The sequence below is a fragment of the Ailuropoda melanoleuca genome, chromosome 20 (genome assembly GCF_002007445.2).
Source record: "Ailuropoda melanoleuca isolate Jingjing chromosome 20, ASM200744v2, whole genome shotgun sequence".
In the NCBI taxonomy this organism is placed as follows: domain Eukaryota; kingdom Metazoa; phylum Chordata; class Mammalia; order Carnivora; family Ursidae; genus Ailuropoda; species Ailuropoda melanoleuca.
In genome coordinates, this window is record NC_048237.1 from 598,718 (window position 1) to 614,171 (window position 15,454).

A 15,454-nucleotide genomic window follows, 5' to 3' on the forward strand; every position below is an offset into this window, starting at 1 on the left:
CCACAAGCCAAATTTCAACATTAGGGCTGCTCTGGGGCCCCACAGGGTTTTTGTTTGTTTGTTTTTCCACCCTCCAGATTAATCCTTTGGAGGAGATGGATTTCACTGTGGGAGATGAGGTGGCCATAGCCCTTGTAGACACTGGGTAACACTGTCTGTCCTTAGCCCCACCCGCCTCCCCTACCCTCTTCCCCAGAGTACTGGAACTACTCAAATGGTGGAAGTTTCTAATATACCTGTAACTGTTTTAAAATCATTACCAGTCTGATGGGTAGTCAGGAGGGCACGTACTGCATGGTGCACTGGGTGTTATACGCAACTAATGAAGCATCGAACTTTACATCGGAATCCAGGGATGTACTGTATGGTGACTAACATAATATAATAAAAAAATCATTAAAAAAAATAAAATAAAAAAATAAAAAAAAATAAAGATCAAACACAAAAAATTAAAAAATTAAAAAAATTAAAAAAAATAAAATCATTACCAGTCCCTTTTAGATGGGACTCATCCAAGGGACTCGCCAATTCCTTTTAGTCCCTCAGCAGCTATTCGTCCTTTAGGATGAGATTTCTTTGAGGCCCATGAGGCACACATATCTTTTTCCCAGAAGAGGGAAATATTTTTACATTTGAACCTGATGATCTCAAGAAGATTTCTTGGTTACTGTCCCTGTGTTCTTTATCCTCTTTTTTTTTTTTTAAAGACTTTTTTTTAAAGTTATTTCTACACCCAGTGTGGGGCTCGAACTTAAAACCCTGAGATCAAGAGTCACGTGCTCCACCTCCACCAACTGAGCCAGCCAGGCGCCTCCTGTCCCTGTGTTACTAACAGCTCATATACCTAACTGGCTCCCAGATTCTATCCCTGAAGAACTTTTGGCAAAAAAATGTCACCGGAAGAGGCCACATCCACACTGCACCACCTATAAAAATTCTAGTGGATGAAAGAAAGCGTCTGCCAAATATTTACCAATATCCATTAAATACAGAGGCTATTCAAGGAATCAAGCCCATAACTGAGGAATATATTAAACAATGCCCCCTGCAAACCAACAACAACAACAACAAAAACCCAAGGCCTAATTGTTCTATATACAAGCCCTTGTAATACCCCGCAACCTACCTGTACAAAAGCCCCATGAAAGAGGACAGAGGTTTGTTCAGGACTTAAGAGTAACCAACAATATAGTTATTCCCCAGCACCCAGTTGTGCCAAATCCTCATACCCCACTTTCAGCCATATCTCCAGAAAGCACAACCTTCACTATAATAGACCTTTATAGTGACCCTGAAAGCCAATACCTGTTTGCTTTTACATGGGAAAATCAACAATTTCAGGGCGCCTGGGTGGCTCAGTTGGTTAAGCGTCTGCCTTCCACTCAGGTCATGATCCCAGGGTCCTGGGATGGAGCCCTGCATCGTGGTCCCTGCTCTGTGGGGAGCCTGCTTCTCCCTCTCCTGCCTGCCTCTCCCCCGCTTGTGCACACATTTGCTCTCTGTCAAATAAATAAACAAAATCTTTAGGAAAAAATAAAATGAAACACAGCTCTATTGAAACAAAATCAGCAATTTAGCTGACCGTCATGCCTCAGGGCTATACCAAAAGCCCCACCTATTTTTCTCAAAGTCTGAAGGCTGGTAGTGCTGCTGTCTCCTTTTTTTCTTCTTTTCAGAGTTCTCCCTTTTTGCAATATGTGGATGATTTCCTCCTCTGTTCCCCCTCAAAGGAAGCATCTTTGGAGGATAGGCTCCATCTCCTCTGAGAATTAGCAAAAAAGGGACATAAAACGTTAAAAGAAAAGCTCCAATTTGCAAACCTCAAGTTAAATACTTGCGGCATCTACTTACCAATCACGGCCTCCTTTTAGACCCAGACAGGAGTCAGGGCATTTTAACCTTCCCTTGCCCCAGTACAAAAAGACAGCTCAGAGGATTTAGGGGACTGGATTCTCAATTTTTATTTTCCATAGCCCAGTGGTTATACTTTCTTCTAACAGCTGATCAGACCAAACCTCTCCGCTGGCCAAAAAAGACCCAAGAAGCCTCAGTGAAGACAGCCTTCATGACCTACCCTCATTGGGTCACCTAAACTACAAATCGCCTTTTGTCCTTTCTGTCCACAGAAGAAAGGGAAATGCCCTAGGTGTGCTTACTCAACGCCATGGGGATCAGCAGAGATCCATAGGCTCTTGGAGCCAACAATTAAATCCAGCAGCGAGGGGCTTCCCTCCTTGAGGGAGGGCAACTGGAGCTACTGCCTACTTGCTACCAGCATAACAGAAACAGTGATAGGCTCTCCACGTACGTCTCTGTGCCCCGCTCACCAGAAGCTTTGCTTAACTCTCCTCACACTCAGCTCTTATCTACTGGCAGGCTAACCTCCCTCAAAATTCTTTTGCTCCCCCCACTCCCTCCCGCCCCCACAGTGTGACCCCTGCTTCTTCTAACACCTTAAACCCTGCCACTCTTCCTCTGCCGAGTGGTGAAAACTCTCATGACCGTTTAACACTGACTAACCAACTTTTAACCCCTTGAACTGATAAACAGGAAATGCCTCTCGAGAATGCTGAATTAGGGGTGCCTGGGTGGCTCAGTGGGTGAAGTGTCTGACTCACAATTTCAGCTCAGGGCCGTGAGACTGAGCTCCCTCAGCACTGAGTCTGCTTGTTCCTCTCCCTCTGCTCCTCCCCCACCCAAATAAATAAATAAATAAATAAATAAATAAATAAATCTTTAAGAAGAAAAAGAATGCTGAATTCATCTGGTTTACTGGCAGATCCTACCTAAAGGATGAAACCAGTCACTACTGTCCCAGTGATGCTCTAATACCCTTAACTGGAGCCACTGAGGCGAAACCATACCAGAGGCCACCTCTGCTCAGCAGGCAGAATTTTTTGGCATTAACTACAGCCTATTTTCTAGGTAAAGATAAAGCTGCTGACATCTATACCAATAGTAGATAGGCCTCTGGTGTTGTTCATGGTTTTGGTATGCTCTGGAAATAAAGGAAGTTTCTTGACTTCTGAACAGAAAATAAAAAATTGTTCGTATGTATTAGATCTTTTAAATGCTATCTAGGGGCGCCTGTGTGGCGCAATCGGTAAGCGTCTGCCTTCGGCTCAGGGCGTGATCCCAGCGTTCTGGGATCGAGCCCCACATCAGGCTCCTCCACTGAGCCTGCTTCTTCCTCTCCCACTCCCCCTGCTTGTGTTCCCTCTCTCACTGGCTGTCTCTCTCTCTCTGTCAAATAAATAAATAAAATCTTTTTAAAAAATTAAAAAAATAAATGCTATCTAACTGCCCAAATCTTCGGTGGTTATTAAAATTCCAGAACGTCTGGGACACCTGGGTGTCTCAGTCTGTTGGGTGTCTGCCTCCGGCTCAGGTCATGATCCCAGAGTCCTGAGATCGGGCCCCACATCAAGCTCTGCTCTGCAGGGAGTCTGCTTCTCCCTCTTCCCCTCGCCCTGCTCGTTCCCTCTCTCTCTCATATAAATAAATAAAATCTTTCTAAAAAATAAAATAAAATTCCAGGACACTACAGCAAACACAGAGAAAAGCAAAGGAGATTGTCTGACTCATGCAGCTACTATCTCAGCTGCTTTAAGTCAGCCCCACCTTATTACTCATCACTTGCAACTTCCAGGTCTCCTGAATTTGCTGACGATCAAAAAGATAAAATAACAGAAGTCCAACAGTTAACTGGCAAACTAGAAAGAAATGGGCAGAACAAGGTTGTAAATTTGATCCCAAATGAAATCAGTGGATAGGTCCTAACAAATCAGCCCGTTCTCCCTGATTGCCTACAGAGATATGTCCTGCAATATACACATGATTTGACACATTAGAAAATAGATAAGATGGTCTCATGGGGAAAACAATACTACTAGAAGTCATCCCCAAAAATTATCAGGGGCGCCTGGGTGGGCTCAGTCAGTTAAGCGTCTGCCTTTGGCTCAGGTCATGATTCCAGGGTCCCGGGATCAAGCCACATGTGAGGATCGAGCCACACATCTGGCTCTCTGCTCAGCAGGGAGCCTGCTTCTCCCTCTCTCTCTGCCTGCTGCTCTCTCTCTGTCAAATAAATAAATAAAATCTTCAAAAAAAATTACCTCACAGGTATACCTGAGTTGTCAGATTTGCCCAAAACATAACCTGGAAAGCCTATTCATACTTATATGGGACATTTTCCTTTGCCTTCTGGACCTTTTAAGGTATGGCAAATGGGCTTCATCCAGTTGTCATCTCCCAAGGATATCTACTGGTAATGATTTGTATGTTTCCTCAGTAGGCTGAGTCATTTCCATGTTGGAAAGCCACCACTAGAGCAGTAAGCAAGATACTGTTAGAAAGGATTATTCCTACCTGGGCAGTCCCCTCTGAACTTCGTAGAGATTGGAGATCTCGTTTTACTGGCCTAACCCACTGATAAAGTCACCCTCCAGCCCTGTTCTAAACTTCATCAAGAATTACCTGCCACTTATACTTGCCTCATAAAAACACGTGGGAGCCTAACTGGTTTCCCAATAGACGCTTCTGGCTGTAAGACCCTCCTTTGCGATAGAGTCTTTCAATGAAGCTTCGATATCAAAAGAAGCAGTTATCTGGCGGCTTGAACAAAACAGACCCCTGGTTTTCTCCTGTCTTACCCTCCATACCTACATCTGAATCTACAGATAATCAGACTTGAAAAGAAATATTTTGTGCTCCCACAGGATGTATATTTGTTCATGCCTACAAGCGGCAACCTTGGATATTTGTCCAGATGATGTAGTTTTTGAATATGGGTGAGGTCTGGAGCCGATGGCCAGGAAAGAATTCTTAAGACGGCTTTGGTGCAAAAAAGGTGATTTTTATTAAAGCACGGGGACAGGACCCATGGGCAGAAAGAACTGCTGCACTGGGCTTGTGAGGGCTGATTATAGACTTGGGAGTTGGGGGGAAGGAAAACGGGAGGTGTCCAAAAGGACTTTGATATGGGCCTCTGGCTACGGGGTAACAGGGCTTTTATAGGGGACTGCAGGCAGTCAGGCTCCAAGGGCTATGCTGACTGCTGGTAGGTGGGTTTGAACTGGGGGAGTGGGGGCTGCTTTGGGGGGAACGGTAGTGCAGGGAGCCTGTGGCAGGAAATCTGTTCACAGAAGCAGAAACGGCTGGTTATCTCTTGCTCCCAGTAGGGTTTCTGCTTATATCTAGCTTATTGTTAGTAACTTTCCATCTTCTGGGGCCTCCTGGCCTGGGCCTGCTCTGGGCAGTTTCCCTCTTCATAATCATATTTATTATTGTACATATGTGCTCCTTTTAAATTATACTTAAATTACTGATGCTTTGTATTTCTCGCTGTTGTTTGGCCATCCAAGATGTCAAAATTATGGTCACACAAGGTCTTAAAACCATCTTAACATCTATCCATTGGCAATTCCTGAAGACAAGTCAACTCCGTGGACAATGTCTAAAACTTGCTTCCTGAAAACCTCTCTGTTGCTGTGACCATGTGTGCTCTCGGTGACATTCAGTACCTGTAACATTTCACTTTCCCTCCCTGTGGAACGTGACCTTTTAGGAATGAACCTTCTGAGCTAGGTGGACAACAGATGATCCAATGGTTGATTGCCAAGGGTTTCCAAGGAAAGATCTTGGCCAAAAGGGAAAAAATATGAAGCGGAAAACCTGAAATGGAATCACTCCTGTCAGGAAAAATGAAGCCAGGAAGCTATTAGGGAAGTGGGGCTTTGCAGGTCCACCTCTGCACAGACCATAAACTTTAAATATAGTTCACGGCCAAACTGCAACATCTCGGCTTCTTGCGGTCGCAGAAGGCAAACTGGAAATCCAACGGAAATTAAACTTTCTTAGCCAATCATAATTTTGGAAAACAACTTATGTAAGTCTTCTTGGAATCTCTCCCCCCCCGCCCTTTTTATTTTAACCTTTTCCCCTCAGCGGAGCACAATTTGGTTTTCCTCCCGAATCCACATCTCCCAAATTGCAATTCCTAAGACCCCCAATAAATTTGTGTTTGCCTTGCAGCCTCGTTGCAAATTTTGTTTGACACAACTCAGACACAGGCTCATTTAATTTTATTCTGCAGTTGCCGGATATAAGGTTTAAAACCTTTGTCTTTTCAAATCTCTTGCGGTTTGCTCCAGACACAACCGGGAATGGGGTTACAGATAAAAGTTTTGGGGGCTCTCCTCCAGCTTCTAGCCTTCTCCGCAGAGGCTTCGTTGAGGGAAGCTTCGGCCTTGCAAACGGAAGACAGGGCAGGGATGCAGTGCTGGAAGCCTCCGGCGGGGGGGCCGGGGAGCGAGTCTGGTTCCAGCGCTGGAAAGAACTCAGATTGAGTTGTTAGCCCAGCCTCGGGCGATTGAATCTGGGTGTGTCGCCATGGCGATGGGGGCGGCTTGCGTGTTCGGCTGCCATTGGCTGGGGACTCCGGGCCGGGATATAACCCCGCCGCGAGTAACTGTGCCTTCGCTGTGCACACCGCTCCGGGCGAGTGTGGCTCCGCGCGGCGCTGCTCCGCGGACCGGATCCGCGAGGCCAAGGGCGGGCTCCTCGAGAGGGCGGCGGCACCATGGAGAAGCGGTGAGGCGGGCAGCAGGCCCGGGGAACCTGGGAGGGGGAATGGCTGCCACCGACACCTGCAAGCCCGGTACCGGGGGGCCCAGGGGGGCCGGGAGGGGGAACGAGTGTGCTGGAGATGCGGAGAGGCCTGGCGGGAAGCCAGGAGTCGGGGCAGGGCGGCAGAGCAGTGGGGCGGCAGGAATCGAGCCGGGCTGGCGTCACAGGAGCGGGCAGGGGACCCGTGTAGGACGGTGTGTTTGTGTGTGTGCGTGCACACTGAGGTGCAAGTGTCGGGGAGGCATACTCCCTATCCCCCGGCCACCCCGACACGCATACAGGGAAGTCTTCCCACCCCGTGTGCTTTTCACAGACTCGCGATGGAGAGTCTGGGTAGCTGCGAGGTTCTTTTGGGGCCGGGTATTCCGAGGAGAGAGAGCTGAAGTCCCACACAACACCTCCCTTCTCTCCAAATTGGAGATCCAATTAAAATAAGCTGGACTTGGGGTGCCTGGCTGGCTCAGTCCATTGAGTATGTGACTCTTGATCTCAGAGTCATGAGTTCAAGCCCCACCTTGGGTGTGGCGCCTACCAAAAATTTTTTTAAAAAAGATTTTATTAATTTATTTGAGAGAGAGAGAATGCGCGCAGGAGCAGCGAGGAGGGGAGAGGGACAGGGAGAAGCTGACTTCCTGCTGAGTAGCCAGCCCGAGGGGGGGCTAGATTAGAGGACCAGGAAATATGACCTGAGCCTCAAAATCCGAACTGAGACCCAGGTGCCCACCCCCCAATTTTTTTTTTTTAATAAGTTGGGGATGGAGTCTCCAAGGAGAGAAGGAAATCCTTAGTTATTGAACTGAGCAAAAGATTGCCCATTCCTCCCACTTCACACCTTTGAAAACTCTTCTGTCTGCTTTGGTCCCAGAAATCCCATTGCAAGTACAGCATTAGGGATCACAGTAGCTCTTGGATGCACCAGGATCCAGGGTGTTCTTGGGGGACTGATGGCCCATGAAGTTGTATAAGCTGTTGCTACTTATGCTAGGTGTCCAGGGCTTCTCGCTTTCATTTCCTTTGCACCTCTTGGGGACGCTATTTGGTTAACTTTTTACCATTTCATTGCATCTCCGCTCCGTCCTGTAGCCCAGCTCCATTGGCCCCACCCCTGTCCTTTACTCAGCTACCTCCCTGAGGGTAAAGCCAATGCTTTGGAAGAAAAGGATTTCCTTTGGAGGTTTGGTTAGCAGTCTTCAGCTCTGTCACGCCTCAGTCCCATTCCCAGTGCCCCCATCTTTGTTTTTCCAGATGGGCGTTTGAGAGTTGGATTGGAATTGTGAGGAGAACTCTGAGTTGGTTCTTGGGGATGTATGGGTTCTGGGTAAGTGTGTGTGGTTCGGTCTCTGAAGAGCAAAGAACCTTGGTGGAGAGAAGGGAGATGGGAGAGAGCAGGGAGGAGAACCCTGGCAGGGGGAAAGTGGGAGTAAGGTTCAAGTGTTGTGGACCTGAATCCTGATTTATGGAGTGTAAAGTCTTTAGAGCTTACTGATAAGTTTTTTATTAATTTTCAAACAGCACCTATAAGATAGATGGGGCTGATGACGTTCCTTTGCTTTATAATTGAAGAAAGACTTTGAAACACAGATTTGCTTAAAAGATAAAATTGAGGGGCGCCTGGGTGGCACAGCGGTTAAGCGTCTGCCTTCGGCTCAGGGCGTGATCCCGGCGTTATGGGATCGAGCCCCACGTCAGGCTCCTCTGCTATGAGCCTGCTTCTTCCTCTCCCTCTACCCCTGCTTGTGTTCCCTCTCTCACTGGCTGTCTCTATCTCTGTCGAATAAATAAATAAAATCTTTAAAAAAAAAAAAAAGATAAAATTGAGACTAGAATCCAGGTTGAGTTCTGCTTTCCTCTAGACCAGAAATTCTTAAACCTGGTTTTTGAATCAGAATTACCTAAGACACGTTTGTAAAGAATACAGATCCTAGGACTCTCCCCAGGATTATGGATCTCTAGGGGTGGGCTCCAGAATTTGTATTTTTAACCAGCTGCTGCTGAGAAACTTAAGGCAGTCACTTCTGTTTCAGCCGTTGACAACCAAAGTCGCTTTTTTGTGCTTATTTGGTTGCTGGTCTTGAATTACCCTTTGCAATTCCATATGACGGGGTCTGTACTGGTCTGGGTATCCCAGATATATGGATTTGGGGGGGGGTCAACCACAAAAAGTATTTGAGGGTGGATGTGGAGGGTAAGGGTCCAAAAGGAAATTGGGTTTATCCCTGACCTCAGGGTAGTGTTAATAACATTTTGAGTATCCTTAGTGATAGATAGGGTCAGAGGATTGTATTGGGTTGTCACTGCCCTAAAGAAGGTCTTAATCCTGAGACCCAGCTCCTTTAGCCTCCTCGATTTGATTATTTCACTGTACTTCTCTGTAGACCCTATGGGCCCTTCCTCTCTAAATCTTTGCCGTAAAGAGAGATACTAAGGCTGCTAGTGGTAGCAAAACTGAAGTTGGGCTGGAGGGTGGAAACATAGGTATCAGTAACTTTTGCCAGGTGCTGGAATGAGTGGGGAGTTTCCCGGCCGACTTTCTCTGTGCGTCTGATTCAGAAAGAGGAGTGGGCTTGGGGTGGTACCCCCTGAGGACAAGGATCCTCCCCTCCGGGGCTGCTCTTTGGCTGGCTTCTTGTCCCCTACCACCCTGGCGCAGCGCCCAGCCTTTCTGCACTGAAGGTCAATAGTCCGTGATGCCCTTGGGATGGGAGAGAAACTTACCTTGATTTTCCTTTTCCCCTAGATATACTTACGATGATTATCAGAAGACGAGCGAATGGCTTCTGAGCCGCACCAAGCACCGACCTCAGGTGGCAGTCATCTGTGGCTCTGGGTTAGGAAGTCTGGCCGGTAAAGTAACTGAGGCCCAGAGCTTTGACTACAGCGAGATCCCAAACTTTCCCCAGAGTACAGGTACTGGCGAGGGGGACTGAGGGACTGGACTGCGGGATACTGATGGGATGCTGATGACAAGGCATGCTTCTCCATGCCTGCACCCACTTGGCCTGTACAGCATTTGACTAAAGACAACTTGTTTAAGAGAGGGGAAAAAAGACCACCGCGAAGCAGAATGATTTTAGAACGAAATCCCCCTGGTAGAAATTTCATCACAGACAGGGCATGTGTGTGGCGGGAGTACCACATGATGGCATCCTTCCAACGCTATAACGGTTCTGAACTCCGCGAAGCTTTGCAGCACCTCACTCCCATACTCCCCCCTGCACCATCTCGTCACCACATCTGCACAGCCCCCTTATTTCTTCAGTCTGCAGATTAAATGGAAAAAGTAGTGCCCATAACCTCCCAGGACAGTCAGGCCCTGTCCTATGTCTTCCTGCCATTCCCGTCCCCCAGCTCTAGCTCCTGTCCCAGGATAGGGCACACACTGTGCACAGCAATAAATGAACACACCGACTGCCATGTTCTGGTAGACAAAACACACAGATGATACATGACTACGTAAGACCTGATTCACGCTGACCCTTTGGAGGGAGGAAGGAGCGGATGTCCCCCGTGCACGTGGAGCTCTGTGGGATCTGAGGATGGTGTATCCAGCATCCTCATAGCTGCTAGAGAACTCAAAGGCTACCCCTTAGAAGAGAGGCAGATAGGGGATGCCTGGTGGGCTCAGTAGGTCGAGTATGCAACTCCTGGTCTAAGGGTTGGGATTTCCAATTCCATGTTGGGGGTAGAGTTTACTTAAAAGACGGGGAAGCCATGCCTTCAATTTATGAGTAAGGAAAATAACGATTTGGGTGACACCCGAGTCCTCACTGCTAACAGGCGATGAATATTTGAGTGGGTAAAGATTGCCCCTAAGGAACCCGCCTCCTTTGCGAGATGCCTGGGAGTCGCGATCGGCTCTTGCTCGTCCCCCTTTGACACTGAAAGAGTAGGCTGGTATGAAAGTAATCAACGAGCTTGGGAAGTGCCTGTTTCCTCTAAGTAATAAACTGGGTTAACCCTCCGGGGTTTATGGGCCCCCGGTGGCCAACCCCCGGAGCGGCGCCCGCACTTCCTTCGCTACTCTCGCGTGTTGGCTGAAGCTCTTAATTTACCGACATTTTTTGTTACCACCTACGAAGCTCTGTTTTCACCTGTGGTTCATGAAGTTGAGGTTAATGACCTTGGCCAGTTGTCTGGGGAAGAAGAGAGAGGAGGGCGGAGAGGCCAGGTAAAGTAAGGGCAAGACTAGTTTATTTGGTTTACTTATTAATTCTCAGATAACTAGTATCCATTGGTTTATTGATTCATGTTATAAATTTCTACCTTCCTTCCCCTTTTCCCCAGAGAGTTCAGACTTCACACAGATATTTTTCAAACCCTATGGCGCAAGATTAGGAGACCAGAGTGGGGAAGTGAGAATGGGGGTTGGGGAAAGAAATATGAAAAGGGGGGGGGGCGTCTGGGTGGCTAATCAATCTTTAAAAAGAGAGAGAGAGAGGGCGGGCAAAGAGCAAAGTTTTCTAAGGCAGATAGCAATGACATTGGCCCCACCTGCCCTTCCCCCCCCACCCCAAGAAGGGTGCTGCACTAAATGATTAGTAGATTAATTTTTAAACTTTATTTATCACCTATGTTTTTATACTTTCGTTTTTCTAACTCTCTTATCTCTGCCCTATTACTGGCAGTTTTTTTTTAATAAGCTCTTTTCTCTCTGATCCTCTCTCAACTCTTGATTTTGGTCCCTCCCTCACACCACCCATTCCCTCTGGGATAGGTGGTCTGGTCCATTAGAGGAGAAATGCCGGAGAAGGGAAATGGTAATAGTCGTCCTTAAGTCTATGTGGGGAGTTATTTTGCACTCCCACATCCTCGTGGGTCCCATTGGGGCATGTATTCCTACAGGACTCTTTTATGGGTCATAATGGAGGAGACTTAGATGGGTCCAAACTCAGCCCCTTTGCCCGCCATTCAGTAGCCTCTTCAGGAAGCTAGAATATACCATGAGCTCCCTTTCAAGAGTGAGGCACATGGATTAGTTAGGGTAAGAAATAAGAATATACATTTTGAGGGGCGCCTGGGTGGCACAGCGGTTAAGCGTCTGCCTTTGGCTCAGGGTGTGATCCCGGCGTTCTGGGATCGAGCCCCACATCAGGCTCCTCTGCTATGAGCCTGCTTCTTCCTCTCCCACTCCCCCTGCTTGTGTTACCTCTCTCGCTGGCTGTCTCGATCTCTGTCAAATAAATAAATAAAATCTTAAAAAAAAAAATACATTTTGAGAATTTTAAAATTTTTGGAAAAGTGATCTGTAATGACTGCGTTCACTGCAATTATTATTACCCACTTTTTCCATTTTTTACTCACTTTCATTCTCTTGTAGTATGGCTTTCTGATTCTTTCGAATTTTCTTTAAAAAATCTCTCCTCCTTTCCCTTGATATATAGTTCACATGGAACATTCTTACCCCGATAGGCCCAGTCTCAGGATGTACTTACATACCTATTTATAGGCTTATGATTGATTTCTTTCTGTCTCCACCAGACCTCAGCTTTCTGAAAGCAGAGATAATAATGTCTTCTTTGGCTTAATTTTGTCCTCACATGTTGAGCGCAATGAGTTGGCTCGTAGTGGGTGCTCATTGGTATGTATTCTATGAAAGCATCCCCCCATTCGTTCTCCGTTCTGTTTTGCATACAGTGCCAGGTCATGCTGGTCGACTGGTGTTTGGGTTCCTGAACGGCAAGGCCTGCGTGATGATGCAGGGCAGGTTCCACATGTACGAAGGCTACTCCATCTCGAAGGTAAATCAGGGGCATAAGCCTGGATGGATCTGGAAGAAGAGGGAGCGAGTTCTCAATACTATTTTATTACCTAGCTATGTGGGCTAGATAGATTTTGGTCCCTTCCTTTCTCTTCTTTCAAGATCTATATCGCGCATATCTGTGCGGGTAGGTTGGTGAAATTTTAGAGAACACTTTCTGATCTTTTATCTTGTGCTTGTAAGGTGACATTCCCAGTGAGGGTTTTCTTCCTCATGGGTGTGGACACCCTAGTGGTCACCAATGCAGCTGGAGGACTCAACCCTGAGTTTGAGGTCGGAGATATCATGCTGATCCGTGATCACATCAACTTACCTGGCTTCAGTGGTGTGAACCCTCTTATAGGGCCCAATGATGAAAGGTATATATCTTGCTTTTTAAGTTTTTTTATAGCTGGGTAGGGTTTAAGGACTTGTCTGGGAGTCAGAAGAGGGTTCATATGGTTCCAATAATCTGAGATTCTAACCTGTGCCCTAGGTTTGGACTTCGTTTCCCTGCCATGTCCGATGCCTATGACCGGGATATGAGACAGACGGCTCACAGGGTCTGGAAAGAGATGGGGCAGCAGAGGGAGCTAAAGGAAGGCACCTATGTGATGCTGGCGGGCCCCTCCTTTGAGACTGTGGCAGAGTGTTGGCTGCTGCAGAAGCTGGGAGCAGATGCTGTCGGTGAGAAGGGGAACTTGGCTGGAGGCTTGAAGAAGGAGGGACGTGGTAGAAATAGGGACGGAAAGGGGTAAAAGACTGTAGACCTAGATGGTGAATTGAGAGAGGATCTGACTTAAGGGAAGATCAAGTTAAACTGATTGGAAAGGGGTTGAGATTTGGTGTGTTGTCAGCATCAAACCTCCCCACCCAGCACCTCGGGGCCGGAGCAGCTGGGATGCTAATGGCCCATCCACGATCCATGACTATTTGTAAGGAGCGTTCTGAAAAATATTATAGCCACTTTGTGTACCTCTGGCTGGAAGATGGAACTGCGTCCTTAGAACTGACTTCAAAATGACCAGAAACAGATACAGAAATAATGGGAATATTTATAAGTAATATGTAAGGCCCTCTGAGGCCCCACTTTGAAGCAATACGGAACCACCTAAGCTAGACAGGAAATTAGCTGCTTCTTTGGATGAGTTTTTGAGGTGTTAAATTGGCAGTGAGGTAATGAATGGAGATGAGGCTGAAGGGTGAAGGAAAGAATCCTTTGAGGACCCTGACGGTTGATTTCCTCTCGCTCCTCTTCAGGCATGAGCACAGTGCCGGAAGTTATCGTTGCAAGGCACTGTGGACTTCGAGTCTTTGGCTTTTCCCTCATCACAAACAAAGTCGTCTTTGATTATGAAAGCAAGGAGAAGGTCAATCACGAGGAAGTACTAGAGGCTGGGAGACAAGCTGCACAAAAGTTGGAAGAGTTTGTCTCTATTCTTATGATGAGTATCCCACCACCTGCCGAAGTCAGCTAACCAGCCCTGCAGCAGTCCAGACTCTCCCCCATGGGATCCACATAGCTACTACCTGCTTCGGCCCCTTGCTGGGGTCCCGTGCCTCTGCCCTTCAGTAGTAGGAGAAGGGGGAGGGAGATCCTTATCCTTCACCTTCCCCATTTCTCTCACCAGACCCCTCTTGTGCTGGCTCTGCTTTTGCTCAGTTATCTCAAAGCAGTTATCATCCCCTGCCCCCCGCCCCCCGCTTCTTCCCCAAGAGCTAGAGCCCGAGCCCTGCCGTGTCTGTGCCCTGGGTGTCACTTGCGCTGTTGAACTTGGCACAGTAGCTACTGCTGTCCTTTTGATGGAACACTTTCACATTCCTGGGGACCGGTTCTGCCTCCTCCAAAGCACTAGAGCCCACACAAGGGCCAGGCCGATCCAATACCCCTTGGACTTTTGTATTTCCCTATTTTGAGAATAAAAAGAAGGATGAAATAATATCTTCATTTTCGTGCAGTTTAGGATGAGGGTAGGGGCACAGGCCGAGTTTGGCATGAAAGACAGATCCCATGTCCCCTGTGATTCCCTGCTTCCGAGACAAGCAGCTAAGAACTGATGAGGTGGTGTGTGAATGCATGGAAGGATGAAAGAAAGCCAAGGAGGAAAGATACAGAGGTTAGAAAATAAGGAAGGGCTAATGTCTGGCGCAAGACAGCCCCTTTCCTCAGACCAGTCTTGCCTCGGTCCTTTGCCTTCTGATTGCTTCACACCCTGTCTGCCCTCTCATGAATATCTGAATGGCTTCACTGGTCTCAGCTGTTCTACGGTTGCCATTTCCCTCTTATTCCCTGCCATATTTCCCGTTGGTTTCTTTCTGTCCCCTACCCTAACTTCTGCCATACTTAACGGCAAGCCCACATTCCTTCTCTGCATTCTGGCCATGCAGAGGCGAATACCTCTTTCTGTGCTGCCTGTCACCCCGCTACAGATTAGAGTCCTGCCAGCCCCAGGCGAACTTGTGAAGTTGGCTCATACTCTTACTCTTTGAGCACCTCCCTCCCTCCTATTGCTTCCTTTCTGGTTCTGATCTTTCTCTTCATTTGTGCTTGGTCAGAACCCCCCTGTGACACGGCATCCAGGAATTGCCCTTTGCTGGCTCACTGTGCTATTCTGTGCACTTATCAGTCTGCAGTCAGCTGGCCGGCGTGTTGCAAAACCACACTACTTTCCCAGGCTTCTTTGCCTTTTGGGAAGAGATCGAGTTGGGTGAGCCACTAATAGTAGCGATATGTCAGTTGTCCACTGCAAATTTTTAAAACCTCTCAAACCATCCTTTGTTTGTAGCTGACCTACCTACCTGAGCCCAGCACAAAAAAACACTGTGGAGTGGCCCTGTCTCCACTCTCTGTCTCGTCAGTTCTTTGTGCCTCCACCAGCTCTAAAACCCTACCTGGACCTTCAGGCATTCTGCTAGCATCCGCCATGTGTCCGTGAGAGAGCTGGTTTAGAGGGAAGGACTGTGTGTCCTTCCAACATATTTGCAACTCTAACTTGTTCATCTAATGGGATGGTTTATAAACTTCTTAAAATCAAGTTATTGAATTACCTCTATAACACACTCAGCCAAGAAAATGTTAAATTGAGAATA

At 47.4% G+C, this 15,454-nt stretch overlaps 1 protein-coding gene and 1 non-coding gene across 2 annotated transcripts; both read left to right on the plus strand.

The window, feature by feature from the left end:
• The first annotated feature begins 6,433 nt into the window (after positions 1 to 6,433).
• On the plus strand, positions 6,434 to 14,306 carry PNP (purine nucleoside phosphorylase). Its single transcript, XM_002929509.4, has 6 exons — positions 6,434 to 6,591; positions 9,365 to 9,534; positions 12,262 to 12,365; positions 12,569 to 12,744; positions 12,861 to 13,051; positions 13,625 to 14,306. Exons 1-6 carry the CDS (start codon positions 6,581 to 6,583, stop codon positions 13,840 to 13,842), a joined length of 870 nt encoding a protein of 289 aa, XP_002929555.1. The 5' UTR covers positions 6,434 to 6,580; the 3' UTR covers positions 13,843 to 14,306.
• LOC117797306 lies at positions 10,339 to 10,486 on the plus strand. Its single transcript, XR_004622237.1, has one exon. It is a non-coding gene; the product is annotated as a U12 minor spliceosomal RNA (small nuclear RNA).
• Positions 14,307 to 15,454: the final 1,148 nt, after the last annotated feature.